Below are 14,591 nucleotides of genomic sequence, written 5' to 3'. Positions count from 1 at the left end.
AAAAAGGTTGCGCATCCTTTAAATAACTATTCAGACATTTAAATATAATATAATATAATTGGTGTATTGAAAAATGACAGTGTGAGCTATTCATATCAAGAAAGGGCAGAAACATTCAGGGCTTAGTAAGATGTGAAACACAAAGTGTGGGCAAAAGACTTAAAACATACAAAGCTATGAGCAGGTTGCAGAAAGCGATTAAGAATAAATGGTTCATTATTATTTTTTTGAACACATTAATACAAACAGAAGAATAATAAATTGGAAGTCGACTGCTTAAAATTAATGAACCTAATTTCCCCAGTCACAATGTGTGACGCTGTAATGAATTTTTGAAATAGGTCTGAGCCAACATGCCCTGTCCCCAGTTTTGGCACCTGATTTCGTGAGCCATGCAGTGCTGTTGGGATCAAGCTTGAGTTGGCAGGAAGAAATGGTGTGTGTGTGTGAATTGTGGGGACCTGGGTTGGAGGAGGGTGGGCCTCCCCTTTGCACCCAGACTTTGGAAGGGGGGCAGGGATGCTAGCATAGAGCTTCAGCTGAGGCTCAGAAGGCCTTTAATGAGCTCAGGGGTGGCGGGGCGGGGAAAGAGACTGAGCAGGAAGTGGCGATGACTAGAATCATAGAGTTGGACGGTACCCTGAGGATCCCCTAGTCCAACCCCTTGCAATGCAGAATATGAAGCTGTCCCATATGGTGGTCGAACCTGCAACCATGACGTTATCAGCACCATGCTCTAACCAACTGAGCTATCCATGCTGTCACCTAGAACCAGACACCACCTTCACAGATGGGAGTGGATTTGCCCCCTACTTGAAGTCTTGGCTTTCCCACAAGGCAAGAGTCTTACAAGTGACCGTGCCATGCCTCATCATTAATAATAATAATAATTTATACCCCGCCCATCTGGCTGGGTTTCCCCAGCCACTCTGGGCAGCTTCCAACAGAATATTAAAATACAATAACCTATTAAACAATAAACATTAAAAGCTTCCCTAAACAGGGCTGCCTTCAGATGTCTTCTAAAAGTCTGGTAGTTGTTTTTCTCTTTGACATCTGGTGGGAGGGCGTTCCACGGGGAGGGCGCCACTACCGAGAAGGCCCTCTGCCTGGTTCCCTGTAACCTCACTTTGCAGCGAGGGAACCGTGAGAAGGCCCTCGGCACTGGACCTCGGTGTCTGGGCAAAACGATGGGGGTGGAGACACTCCTTCAGGTATACTTCAGGTATATAAAAGCTTGGTGGGAGGCATGAGGAAACTTGTTGGGACATTGTAGGTGATTCCATCCACTTTTCAAATCCTTACACTGCTCCTGAACTCCTGAATTGTCACTCCTCAGCACTGTGCCTGCTGCAAGAGCTGTGGAAAGCGATATTCACACTGGATCACTAATCTCCACGTGGATCTGTCATGGATGCTTTAGCTGAGATTCCTGCATTGCAAGGGCTTGTACTAGATGACCCTTGAGTCCCTTTCAACTCTACAATTCTATGATTGTGCAGTAGGCCAAGGAGCTTGGAGGTAATGTACCACATCGCCTGCTACTGATCACTTTAGACACCGTTGGTTGGATCCAAAGGCTGTATGGGACGTGAATTTCCCCTTCCCCTCACTTCCTCAGAACAGCATACCCAAAAGTTCAAAGTACTGTCCTGAACTGCATGGATTGAGATGGTTTGGTTCAGGTAGAGATGGAGAGGTTTGGTTCAGTTCACACTGAATGGAGAATCTACATAATTCACACTTTCTGAAACGATATGTGAACCAGAACACAGTCATCCTTTCAAATTTTCACTTCTCTGAATTTTGCAATGCAATTCTCCAGCCAACTGATGTTTTACAACAATGCATATACTAGGGTAATCTCTGCATTGAAATGCACATTAGTGAAATAATATCAAAATGCATTATTGCATTTGGTGTGTAAAATCGCTTTGCAGAAATGCATATATTGCATAGAAACACATTTCTATCAGGATAAATTCACTGACGAATCTTCATGAGGTCGTTTAAAAAATCACAGTCTGCTATGGAGATGTGGAGAACTGAAGTCTGGGGAAATGAAAAATTGAAATTGACAGATCCCCCCAACCTTAGTCACAGGAGTTGTAGTAGTGGGAGATGAAAATGGCCTCAAATAGAGCAGAAGCTCCCACAAAGTACCTCCAGTTCCCCCCTCACACCGCAGTCCTCGTGGGCTCCAGCCCAGGCTATTCAGGGGTGCACCGACCATCCAGATAGGCTTTTCCGGGGAGATAAGGGGCTGCAGGAGAGAAGATATGGGAAGGCTGTTTGCACTTCTACTGAATCCATTGGCTCTCAACACACATTCCACACACAGATACCCTACATCAGAAACCAGGGAAAATCAGGCTTCTAGAATGCAATGATACTTGGGGTGGGGGGTGGGGTGGGCAGAAGCCACTTTGCATGATGACAGCAAAACAATCCAGTGTTATGGGAAATGGTTATTAGAAAAGACAAATGCTTCCATTTACAACATGCATCACGGTAATGGACTTTATGAATCATTATGTCTCAGTGAGATAGCTTGGTTCTCAACCTTTCTACCATCCTTCATATTGAAACATCAGTTTTTCCCAAAGATCCCCCAAAACTAAACCTACAGGTGGTGGTGGTGGTGGTGGTGATGGTTATGGTTTTACTTTGGTAGGCTGGGTGCACCACAAAAATACATGAAAATGGCCTTTCTAAATAACCTATCTCAAATTCCAGATATGCTACACTAAGTTAATATTTTTCTCTCCCATTTTCTATTACAGTGTTGGGGAAATTGTAACCTTCCAATTGTTGTTGAATTTTAACTCCCATAAGCTCTAGCCAGTGTACAAATGGTCAGGGTGATGGGTGTTGGAAGTCAACAGTCTTCCCACCACGGTTATGTGAAATATTGGTTACAATGAGATGTAAGCAGTGAAATTGTACACAAAGTTACAACCAAACACTTGAATTCAGAAAGTATGAGCCAGAGGTAAGCAACAAAGATGTGCAATGCTTAGATGGGTCTACTAAACTGGCTGTTGGCATCTTTTGCTGTGGAGGAGGACACATCTTCTTGTTCATGACCGACTTGTACCTGAGCCCTAGGTCAGTAGAGAACATGGTTTGTAAGCAGATGGTCTAATATCCCAGGCAATTATAGATCAACGATCTCAGGTAGTGTCAGGGACTGTGCTGAGGAGGGCTGCACTGAGGAAGAATGGTGGGAGCCACCCCCTCCCCCTGATCCTGAATCTTCCCAGGAGCAGGAGGACAGTATAGATTTGGAACAGTGGTTTGCAGAGGGGCATAGTTCAGAAGGCAGAAGCTGGGAAATACTCGATGGGGAACAGCTAGGAGAAGAAACACTGGAAGAGAGAGAGTTAACAGATTCACAGTCTCTGGACAACATTCACCCCCTGTCTACAAAGTCATGGAGAGCTCAGAAAATGTCAGAACAGAAAGCGGAGAGGCTACAAGCTCAGATTACAAGACATAGGAGTGACCCTTAATTAGGAGTATTGCCATTTCTAGGAGATGTGTTCTTTGTTCTCTTGCTGTGATTATTAAAGATTCTAACCGGTAAGACATTCCTTTCATTTGATCTTCTTATCTACTGTCATGGGGGGGGGGGAGCCGATTCCCCAAAGCCTGACAGGTAGCAAGACTGGGGGTGATCTATGCCTCAGGGATTGGAGAGCTGCTTCCAGTCTAAGTGAACAGAGCTGATCCTAGAGGGACCCATGCTCTGACTCAGTATATTGAAGTTTCACATGTATAGGTAGGTTGGGCCCAAAGTCTCCAGATATGTGAGAATGGCATTTTAGGTTTGTTTCCAACTAAGGTCTACAGAGAGCAATCCTATTGATACTACTGTTTAGTCATGCCCATTAATTCCAGTGGGTCTCCTCAGAGCTCTTTGGACAAATACATTTGACAAATACATGAGTGAATCTCATCAGGGAGCCAGAAAGTGGAGCTTCTGCTAGAGCTTCATTTCCCTGGAGCTCAAACTGCAGTATTTTGTTAATGGGAAATAGTAGTTACCCTGTCAGCTACTACCTAGCCAAGTTTTAGCTTGGTAGACCTGCAGGTCCAATTCTCAGTCAGCCGTGAAACATATTAGGGGGCATCTCGAAGGTAACTCAGCCTAATTCATGTTTTAGCACAAAATGTTTCACTAGGAGTTCTTTGAAAGCAAGGTTGCGTGCACTCTGAAAAATATATAGGATACGTGAAAGATAGGAACATGTAAGGTTACCTACTTGTTTCAATGAAGTTATACCCATGTGTTCAAAAGGATTTATGTGCAGACCAGTCCCATCCATTGAAGTGAATGGATATATTCCTTGGTGTGATTTTCAAAGCACCTGCTGCAATTCAGTGGACTGGGTAATTACTTTTATGATTCTGGAAGTGTTTGTAGGCAGATTTAGATGAGACAAGTGATACTTTCTTAATTCACAAATCAGATGTAACTGTTTTAGAACAGGAAGTATTTAACTCAACTTTCAGAGTAAAAGCCATGTTAGTCTGTTGCAGCAACGGTAATCTACACAGGCTTATGCCGTAATATATTTCCTTGACTTCCCATGCTACAAGACTCTTGGTTGTTTTAACTTTCTAAGTTTATGATTCGTAACCAATACAGTGGTACCTTGGGTTACAAACACTTTTTGTTACAAACTCCGCTAACCAAGAAGTAGTACCTTGGGTTGAGAACTTTGCCCCAGGATGAGAACGGAAACCGCACAGCGGTGGCATGGCAGCAGCGGGAGGCCCCATTAGCAAAAGCGCACCTCAGGTTAAGAATGGTTTCAGGTTAAGAACGGACCTCCAGAACAAATTAATTTCGTAACCTGAGGTACCTCTGTACATATCTTGTTAAGTATGCATACAACTAGAGTATACAAATTACCCAGGCCTTTATCATTGTAACATGACTCTCCATAATTGAACCAGTTATATTTCCCCATCTTAGGCCACCAAATAACATATTTTTCCAGGGGTGGGGAAAATCTATGTATCTCAGAAATTCTATAATACAGAATGTGTTTTACAAAATTTGCCACACATTCATTTGACAATGTAAGAAAACATTTAGGTTCACATCGAAATAACATGACATACCTTCGTGGAAACACCACAGATCAAATAAAATATTCATGTTTTTTATTGTTTTATATTTTTGTTCAATTTATTAATAATCTTTATATTTATATATATATTTATGGCTTTGAGCAAAGACAAAAGAAAAAAGTCTAACTCATCCCTGATCACACAGTCATTGTAAGAATCAGTTTGATGTATATTGTCTTTTCAGCAGCAACATGATCCAACCTCATCATAAATACATTTCATCCTATACAGATGCAAGATTCCATATTTAAGGGCTTAGTTATATACAGAGAAAAATAGGTTGATTCTCAAAATAGCAATGGATATTCTTTATACAGTATTACAGAAATGAGAGTCATTTGATTTGTAACCTAAATATATATATATACACATTCATACATACATATATGTATATCATTTTATACCCTGTACCATTTTTAGTTAACTTACAAATCTTAGATTTTGCCCACTCTATTACAAAGTCATTAAAAAGGTTTTTTTTAATGGTTTCACTGAAAGACCATGTATGTTAATGTTTCTTTATAGTACTTAAAATAAAATAAACATATGTATAAAAATAGTTCACTACCAACTCCATTATACTCCTATCAAATGTAAACCTTGAATAGTTTTAAGGACCAGAATATGATCGTCTTAAATTGGATAAAATTTATTATCAGTATTAAAATAAAGTTAGGGTTCTATTGTACCAAAAAATAAATGGTCTTGCAGTTTATCCATAGCGTTACATTCCTTGTATGTGATTCATGACCACTCCCATTTAACCACCATCATCATATTCACGGAATAAATTACGTCAATAAGTTTATTTCAGTTGGGAACGGGGATTCGCTAGAACCTTTAAGTGTGGTTTATCCATGTAGGCATTTGAAATAGCATCAGAGAAAAGGCATAACAGGCAGAATGACTTTGGGCGGCACTCTCGAAGCTACCGTTCCTTCTACAGTGGCCTCATTGGAGACAAAGAGGCTCCTGTAGAGAAAAGACTCTGTACACTTCAAAGACCACCAACTTTGAACACCATCCGTTGGGGTGTCTTCAGAATAAATCCCATTGGAATGGATGCATCTCACACAGGGAAAACATTCCTGGTGGGTTGTGTTTTTCACTGGAATTAGGACACGCTTAACCTTCAAGTGTATACGAAAGCGCAACAACATACACAGTTGTGAGGTGCCATTTTGTTCTTCCACTGCTCAGTGATGTCAGTACTAATGGGCATGTTCTCTTACCAGGCGTTACCCATTTTGGGCTGAAGGGATGGGCAGTGTTGTTTGCACTGCCATTCAGAATGCAGTTCAGTTACGGCATGGTCAGCTTAACGGTGGCCCTCTCCAGGCACTATCAATTTGCTAAGGGGCTTCCTTTGTGGGGATGGTGGCACAGGTCTTGTACAAGTTCCTCCATGTCTGCTTCTGAGATGGAGGATCACATCAGAAGGAAAGAATGTTCCAGGGAAAAGGATCAAGGGATTTGCTTGCAACAGGTGCTCTATCAGATTCTTATTTACGCTGAACTTTGTAGCTCCCAGTCTAACTACCTGGATCAGAAAGGATCGACAGAGTTTTCTAGCATAGCTTATGTGGGCAGGCAGCAACACATCACGCCCTGGTTTACATATTACTTACAGCAACATGATGTTCACCATGCCGGGACAGCTGCTCCCAGCAGGAACATAGGTTCTGTCCTATTGTGAACCAGACTGTTGGTCTATTTAGCTGAGCATGGCTGGCAGCAGCTCTCTAAATCTTCATTCCAGATGTGGGGCAATCCTACTCCTGTCTGGAGATGCCAGGGATCAAGAACTTTCTGCTTAGACAGAAGATGCTGAACCACTGAGCTACAGTTGCAGGAATGTCTGCAGCTTCTGTTCCGCACAATAAGAGAAAAGTGTACGGTTATGTTTCATGCTAGCAAACCCATCCCCAATGCGACAAGCACTAGGAGCATGGTAGGCAACGTTTGACTGGGGTGTGAATCAGAACACTGGTCAGTTGGAAAATCCTTCCTCTGGAAGCACTTGTAAGTTGTATGTTAACTTGAGAAAGGAAGCAAAGGAAAGAAAAGGTTTACAAAACCGTATGCTTTAACCCTGCCTTCTGTTAATGACTCCCTCCCTTTTGTGCAGACGTTAGAAGAAGAAAAAATTAACCTCATTTCTACGGTTGACAATACATGCCATAGTAGAATATGCTGTCCAAATTATTATAGTACACACTGAGCAAGTCGTGCATTCCCAAACAAACAGGATGCTATAGTATACTTATTTCTTGTTTGTAAAATATCGTCACAGTCAACTACAGAACTACAGTGAGGACAGAGAACACACCTGAAAGCCTAACCGAAGCAGTGATTGACAAAATAATTCATTAAAAAAATCAAAACAAAATCACTTTTAGTTATTAACTACAGATTTGAAGTCAGCATTATAGGAAATGAAATGCAGAAACCATCCATTCACATTTATCATTTTCCAAGTTTTAAAAAGACACATTTGGGCTTTTCCCTAAAACGGCTGACTGAAGCGATGAGTTGTACTGGGGTGCAGGGTGCTTTTGTTGTTCCTTTTTTTTGGTTTGTTTTCTGCTAAAAAAATTAAGAATCCAAGCATGCGTGGAATATTTTCAGACACCACCTAGGGCAATGAAGAAATAGGTGATGGCATTGGTGAAATACACAGAGCAGGATCAAGCATATAATTTTGCATAAAAACACTGCATGTAAAAGGAGCATTGTAGGTCTCAAGCCATTGCATTACAGTTGTGTTGCATTTTATATTTCGTAAAATTTTAATTTTTTTATATTTTGGCGTGAAGAGTTGCAAACTAAATCTCTAAACAAATACTTTGCAATGGTACACCACACAGGAGCTATTTTTGTTTTTGTTGTTGTTGTTATTTGGGTCTAAAAAGTTATTTACAGTAAGATTAATGAGTCTCCACTAATTTTACCCCCCAATATGAAGATAGAAGTCCACCCAGCTTTCAGAAAGAGGAGAATGATTCTGAGGTTAGATTTCATCCAAAACAAGCAGTACTGCTAGACCTTTTTCTGTAGACAGGAAGAATTTCATTGATCCTTCAATCAAAAACCTGAATGTAAAAGCACCAAAAAGTAATCTGGACCTCTAAAATGGGAAATGTGTCTCAATTATTTTTGTTTAAGAAAAGTTAAAAACTACTGTTTGCGAATTCCAAGCTAATGGGTGCATTATGTATGGATTTTTATTAGTATTATTATTGTTATTATTATTTCTGTGTGGCTTAGTTCCTGGAATTATTAATACTGCCTTTTAATGTAGAATAAAAACAGGAAATCTCTTTATATTTCTAACCAGGTTAAAAATAAATAACATTACAACCACTGTTTTTAGACTCATTTTAACAATTTCTAAGAAAGGAAGACATGAGAGGCCATTTTGGAGTTCTCTTCTCTCTCTCTCTCTCTCTCTCTCTCTCTCTCTCTGATGTCCATCTGTCTCTCTGTCTCTCTCCATACATTCAAGGGTTCAATTTGTCCAAAGTGCTCCTTTTCATTGTAGACAGCTGGGATCTATTGGAAATCCTGGGAGTGATCTCAGTTTTATGTCAGTCTCTGCTTATTTGAAGTCTGCATGAATCATAAGTTTGAAGCAAACCGCGGTTTATCGCCCTCTAGTTCCGTGCTTAAGACTGCGGAAGAATCCCTTTGCAGCGTGGCAGCTGGTGGCGTGGGCCCTCGTGTAGGTGGAATTGCTCCTGAAGACATCTGGCGGAAGAGGGCCACTCTTTGGGGGACAGTGCCTTTGCTCCCAGCCTGGATGCCTGTGCTTTGGAAACCGGAGACGGGCTGTGGAATGGAGGCTAAAGATTCTCCCACTGTCGGGTGAGGTCTAGAAATCATAGTGGAAACCTCGTGGGGTAATGAAGGCTGTGAGGCAGAGAGGGGTCTCACCTCTCTCGTCAGACTAGCATTGTGAAGAGCTTGCGTACTCTTGTGGATATCACTCTTCTGTGACCCACTCGGCATTTGCTGCTGTTGCTGTTGCTGCTGCTGCAGTTGCTGCTGTTGCTGCTGCAGCAGCGACAACTGTGAAGCTGTAGGCGTTGCATACTGAAAAGTTCGGCCGGCTAGAGGGCTTTGTACCGGTGGGCTGCAGACTGCGGAAGGGTAGGAGCAGGGGGAGAAAACGGCAGCTTGCTGAGGCGTCTGTGTGCTCGGCGTTGGAGAATTCAGGCTCATCACAGAATACACAGGCGGGGATTGAGTCCTCATCTGCATCGAGGGGGCAGTGGTCAAAGGACTCGAATTCAGGGCTGGCATTTGCTGCAGATTTGCCGTCCCGACTGCCTGCACCATCTCCCGGTCGTGTTTCACTATCTGTTTCAAAATTTCGCTCTCCTGGTTGTTGAAGACACCAGTATTGAGATCTTTTTGGAATTTTTGCAGCAGAAGCGAATTCTTCTTTCCTTTGTGGGCGAAACGGACACAACATAGCATGCAAGTTAGCATCTCTCTGGTCACCAGGCAGATCATACCATATCTATCTAGCTGTCTGTCTGTCTCTTGCACCAAGGCAATAAGGGAAATGGTTAAAATAGCCAAAAGACTTAACATCAGCCACATTCTTTTTTTATATTCCTCAGATTACGTCACACTATAAGAAAAATAACATGGGGGATGATCAGGCAGATAGATGAGGCTATCCAAAATGGGAATAAGCACAATTCTCAGATGCTAGAGTAACTGGGATCATCACTACAGGGCAGGTTTAGCCCCCTCCCCACTTATGTCTTCCATTACATCCTTTCATTTCCCCCCATAGGAAGTACAATAGCAACCATTCACTTCTATAGTTCAGGTTCCTGGGAAACCCACAAACACAGCATGAAGGCAATAGACTCCTCTTGCCTTTCCTTCCCAGCAACTATGATTCAGTGGCGTGCTGCCTCCTAACACAGATGTTCATGTCTAATAGTCATTAATCCCCACTTTTAAGGAACATGGGTCACTGCTGTGATGACAGTGTCATGCCCCATAGTGCATATAAAGACACTATGTTAACTGCTTTTAGTTATCTTATGTGTAAATCTCCTTGAGATGGCTATTTACAAGGAAATTAATAAGTCGATGATGCTGTTCATAATACTACTACTCACAGGCATGATGCACATGAAATGAAAGCAAAAACCTGTCTTGCCCTCGCTGGCAAGGGTTTGTGTGTGTGCACAAGTGAGCATGAATGCACAGCCAATTATGCACAGGGCGAGCAGACACTTACTTATGAATCACCTATAACCATAAATCTCTAAGAAACTTACAGCAAAATAAAATACAAAACGACATAGTCATAAAATAAAGCAGAGTATTAAAAGTGGCCAGATAAAAAAGAATGTTCCGGAAATGCTTGCTGGAAAAAAAAAGGTGCACCAGAATCCAAACGATGCCAGCGTCTGATTTGCTCTGCATCCTATGAAATGTTTGCATGAATATTTACATGGATTTGAAGCATCCTATGAACTGTGGTTAGCAGTCCTGTCCCCAGAAAACCACTTAACACACTGACGACCATCGTGATGAGCATTTTACTATTTGCTATCGATAAAGGCTGGTGCCTGCTAATACTTCAGCATTTTACTCCTATTATTGTGGGGACTGGTTTGACTCTTAACGTGCAAATATACTTTGCAATCCAATCATGACAGGTTGCCAGCAGTGGAAAGGAAAGGAAATGAAGTAACTAGGTTGTGTTAAAAGAGTCTCTCTCTCTCTCTCTCTCTCTCCCTCTCCTTGTTGAGCTGCCCTAATTTTTGAAATGCCCAATGTGTTATGTAAGTTATAAATACATGTGTCCATTTAACACATGTCCTGGAACTAATTATTAAACATTGCTTAAGTAGTGACCACCAGATTGAGAGTAGTAATCTTTCCAAATGGCTGTGAACTAATATGAACTCAGGGGATATTATGTAGTACCTGGTTGTGTAACACAAGTCACTGCAATGAAAACTGACTATACTTGGTTTGGGTGCTGCGGAACGTGAGATCTATATCATCCACTGCCCCCAAAGTAAGTCTACAGGCCTCAAAAACAACTTGCATGACTCTTGAAACAATGCCCTACAGCTTCAGTCTAAGCAGCAGAGCAAAATCTCATACATTTGAATGCATTTGCGGCAATCGCCTGAATTAATCTGCAGTTTGAATAAACAGCACTGCTTTGGAAACTGAAGATACATTCAGCACCTGAGGGCCTTTTTTCCATGCCCCCTCCAAGGGTGGTTCGGAGGCTGGCAACATGAGAATGAGCCCTTCTTATGAAATGCTCTCCCCAGGGAGGCATTCCTGGCGCCACCACTATCAGCTGGCAAAAATCTTTCTTTTTACCTAGGCTTTCATCCCTTAAACTGGAGGGTTTTAGATTTTTGTGGCCTCCTTTCAGCAGCTGGGATGCATTTGACCTGCCTTTTTAGTAATAACAATAATAATTTTATTATTTGTACCCAGCCACTCTGGGGGGGGGGGGCTTCCAGCACATATAAAACATCAAACATTAAAAACTTCCCTATACAGGGATGCCTTCAGATGTCTTCTAAAAGTTGTGTAGTTCTTTATCTCCTTAACATCTGAAGGGAAGGCATTCCACAGGGAGAGCACCACTGCCAAGAATGCCGTGTTTTGGGGTTTTCAGTTTGTTTTGGTTTTTATATGCATTTCAAGCTTCGTGCTATTTTTGTGAGTTGCTTTGGGTTACTTTTTGTTATATAAAAAAGAAGTAACCCACCAATTGCAATGAATGATAATACTAATAAAAATTCCTACAGGTGGGGTGGGGGTTGGTACATGTCTATGAACCTTGGTGATCATCTGGATAATTTGAGGATAGTGAAATGGTGAATTTCCAGCTCAAATTTTGGCCTGGCTGATTGTCTCCATGCTGCTGGTCTGTGGTGGTTCGAAGAATATTTTTGACAAATCGGTGATGTACTGCGCAGGTCTGCCACGTTTGCCAACTTAAAAACAGCCTTGATACTGCATTCACTAGGCTAGCCATAATTCACTAAATCTAAGCCATACACAAATATGGTCCTATCATTTTGGCTCACAGACTCAGAGACCCTCCCCCCCTTCACTATCTGTGCAATAATGACCTTTCCTAAGAATGCTGCTGACAGCCTCTATACATGATTAATAAACAATAATAAGCATGACTTCCAAACTTAGATTCTCAGGGGATATGTGAGAGCCTCGGATTACTTAAATTTCACTTACACTTTCTCTTTTATAGCAACACATCTCTTATTCATAAATCAACATGGCCATTTAATGGAATGGAATGGGATAGTGGGCTGCATTTATTTTTTTAAGGTTTTAAAAGTATTAATATTTGATTTTGGCCACTTCTCTGCGGTATCCGTGGCTCTTTATTTAAAACATTTATAAGCCACCTTACTATTAAAAGGAATCAAAGTGGTGTATAAAAGGAACGGAAAAACAATAAGAATGGCAAAAGACAGCAGAATAATCATGACACTCTCATAAAACTTAGCATGCGCTGCACTGCATTGCAGTGATTCTGCTCCTACCTATGGGGCTGTGTCCAGCGGTGACAATTGGGAGCCACTGTTCGGCGCCATGGGAATTGACCTGTGGTGTCCTACAGGGCTCCATCTTGTCACCCATGTTGTCTGACATCTATATGAAGCTCCTGGGAGATTTCATCAGGGGATTTGAAGTGAGATGTCATCAGTATGCTGATGGCACCCAGCTCTATCTCTCTGTTCCATCTGAATCAGAAGCTGTTGAGTTCTGGACCAGAGCCTAGAGGTGGTTATGGTGTGGATGGGCGCCAATAAATGGAAATTGAATCCAGCCAAGATGGAGGTATTGTGTGCCGAGTTCTTGAGTCCGGGAAGTGGAGAGGTGTCCTGTCCTAGGGTTGCTCTCCCCTGGGAAAGGGCAGGTTCATAGTTTGGGGGTGCTCCTGGATCCAGCATTGTCATTCGAGGTGGCCTCGGAGCACCAACTTCCAGCTACAGCTAGTTCGCCAGCTACGACCTTTCCTGGAGAGAAATGACTCGGCAACAGTGACCCAAGCTCTGGTAACCTCCAGACTGGACTATTGCAATGCACGGGGTGGGGAGGAGAGAGACTCGGAAACTGCAGCTTGTACAGAATGCAGCAACCAGACTGGAATGGCCAACAGAACTCATATTGAGAGAACGGCACTAGGTACCTCTTTGCTTCTGGGCCCAATTAAAGGCCTTAATTTTGACATATAAAGCCTTAAATTAATTGGGTCTAAAATACCTGAAAGGTTGCTCTCAGAGCTCTGTGGGACAGTGGTGTGGCCCCCAGACTTTGGTACTTGCTACATTTTGCTGTGGGCCTGGCACCAACTCTGCATATATCTGGAGTCATGCAAAAGATTGTACCTTCCTTATTCTCACCCTTACCTCTCCTAGTGTCTCCAATGCTTCTTGCATGCTACTCTTGCCTTTGCAAAATGTTTTAGAGATTCTGCAAAAACTCAAATGGTTAAGATTCAGCAAGACTCTTTTATAGGTCACAAGAAGATCTGAAAGCAAGTGAGCTGTCCTTCCTTGTTTTCATCTTTCCACTGCAACATGCAAACATGTGGGGAGAGTCATGTACCAAAGGACTAGGGGGTGCAGGGGCTGCAGATGCAGAGAGCTGCAGGGTTCTCCTATTTCACCCATTACAACGGATGGCTCATTTGTGCAAACTGAAGTATGCAAACTAAGCAATGTTGAACAAAGTAGTAATTCATGTCGCCCTGGAGCAGGGATGGATGGACCCATTAAAGTCTGGTCCACATCAGTTCTCCATGGGAACAGAACTAAGTCCTTCAAATTTCCATGTGGATTTTTAAAGGGAAAATTATTAAAAATCCACAAAGAAACACAAAGCTGTTTTTTTAAAAAAGTACTTCCAAGGGTGCTCCATTGATCTAAAATATACTTCTTTCCTTTAAACTTTTAAAACAGGTAATCCACCACCTTTTGTGTTTACATGGTGGCAGCCATGAAAACTTCCTTATAATTCCTTCTGAAAGCAACAGAATGTCATTAGGTCCCATTGCTCCCCAGGGGACTTGCTGTATTGTATTCACGGTATACAGCAACAAGCAGCAGCACCAAATGCTAGCCACTCCAGACTGTGTGGAAAGAAATAAATTTTGGAGGAATGGAGACCACACTGCAGCCTCTTGGACTGCTTCATAGAGGGACCCTCAGAACAGTGGATTCTGAAGTGAACCCATGATCTGATTTGAGTCATGATCTGCCCAGCTTGAATCAGTTGTGCCTGCTTGGAAATCTGAGTTTGGTGAATTCCTCTTCTGACCCTACCTTGGAGCTTCAGAAGGATGGGTGCGGCAGCCAAAATAGTCCTGGGGGTGGGGAGCTTTTAACATGCAGAAAAGTGTGGCTTTGCTTCCTTCCCTCCTCCTC

General features: G+C 42.3%; 1 protein-coding gene across 1 annotated transcript in view; it reads right to left on the bottom strand.

The window, feature by feature from the left end:
• Positions 1 to 5,150: 5,150 nt before the first annotated feature.
• Positions 5,151 to 14,591, bottom strand: part of HCN1 (hyperpolarization activated cyclic nucleotide gated potassium channel 1) — a 182,826-nt gene continuing 173,385 nt past the window's right edge. The window contains exon 8 of the mRNA XM_083465833.1: positions 5,151 to 9,587. Coding sequence (XP_083321959.1) covers positions 8,758 to 9,587 — 830 coding nt within the window. The 3' untranslated portion in view covers positions 5,151 to 8,757. The remainder of the gene's footprint in view (positions 9,588 to 14,591) is intronic.

The sequence above is a fragment of the Podarcis liolepis genome (genome assembly GCF_965112155.1).
Source record: "Podarcis liolepis genome assembly, chromosome: 11".
Lineage (NCBI taxonomy): Eukaryota > Metazoa > Chordata > Lepidosauria > Squamata > Lacertidae > Podarcis > Podarcis liolepis.
Note: the sequence above shows the minus strand (reverse complement) of the source record. Positions and strands in the feature narration are given on the sequence as shown.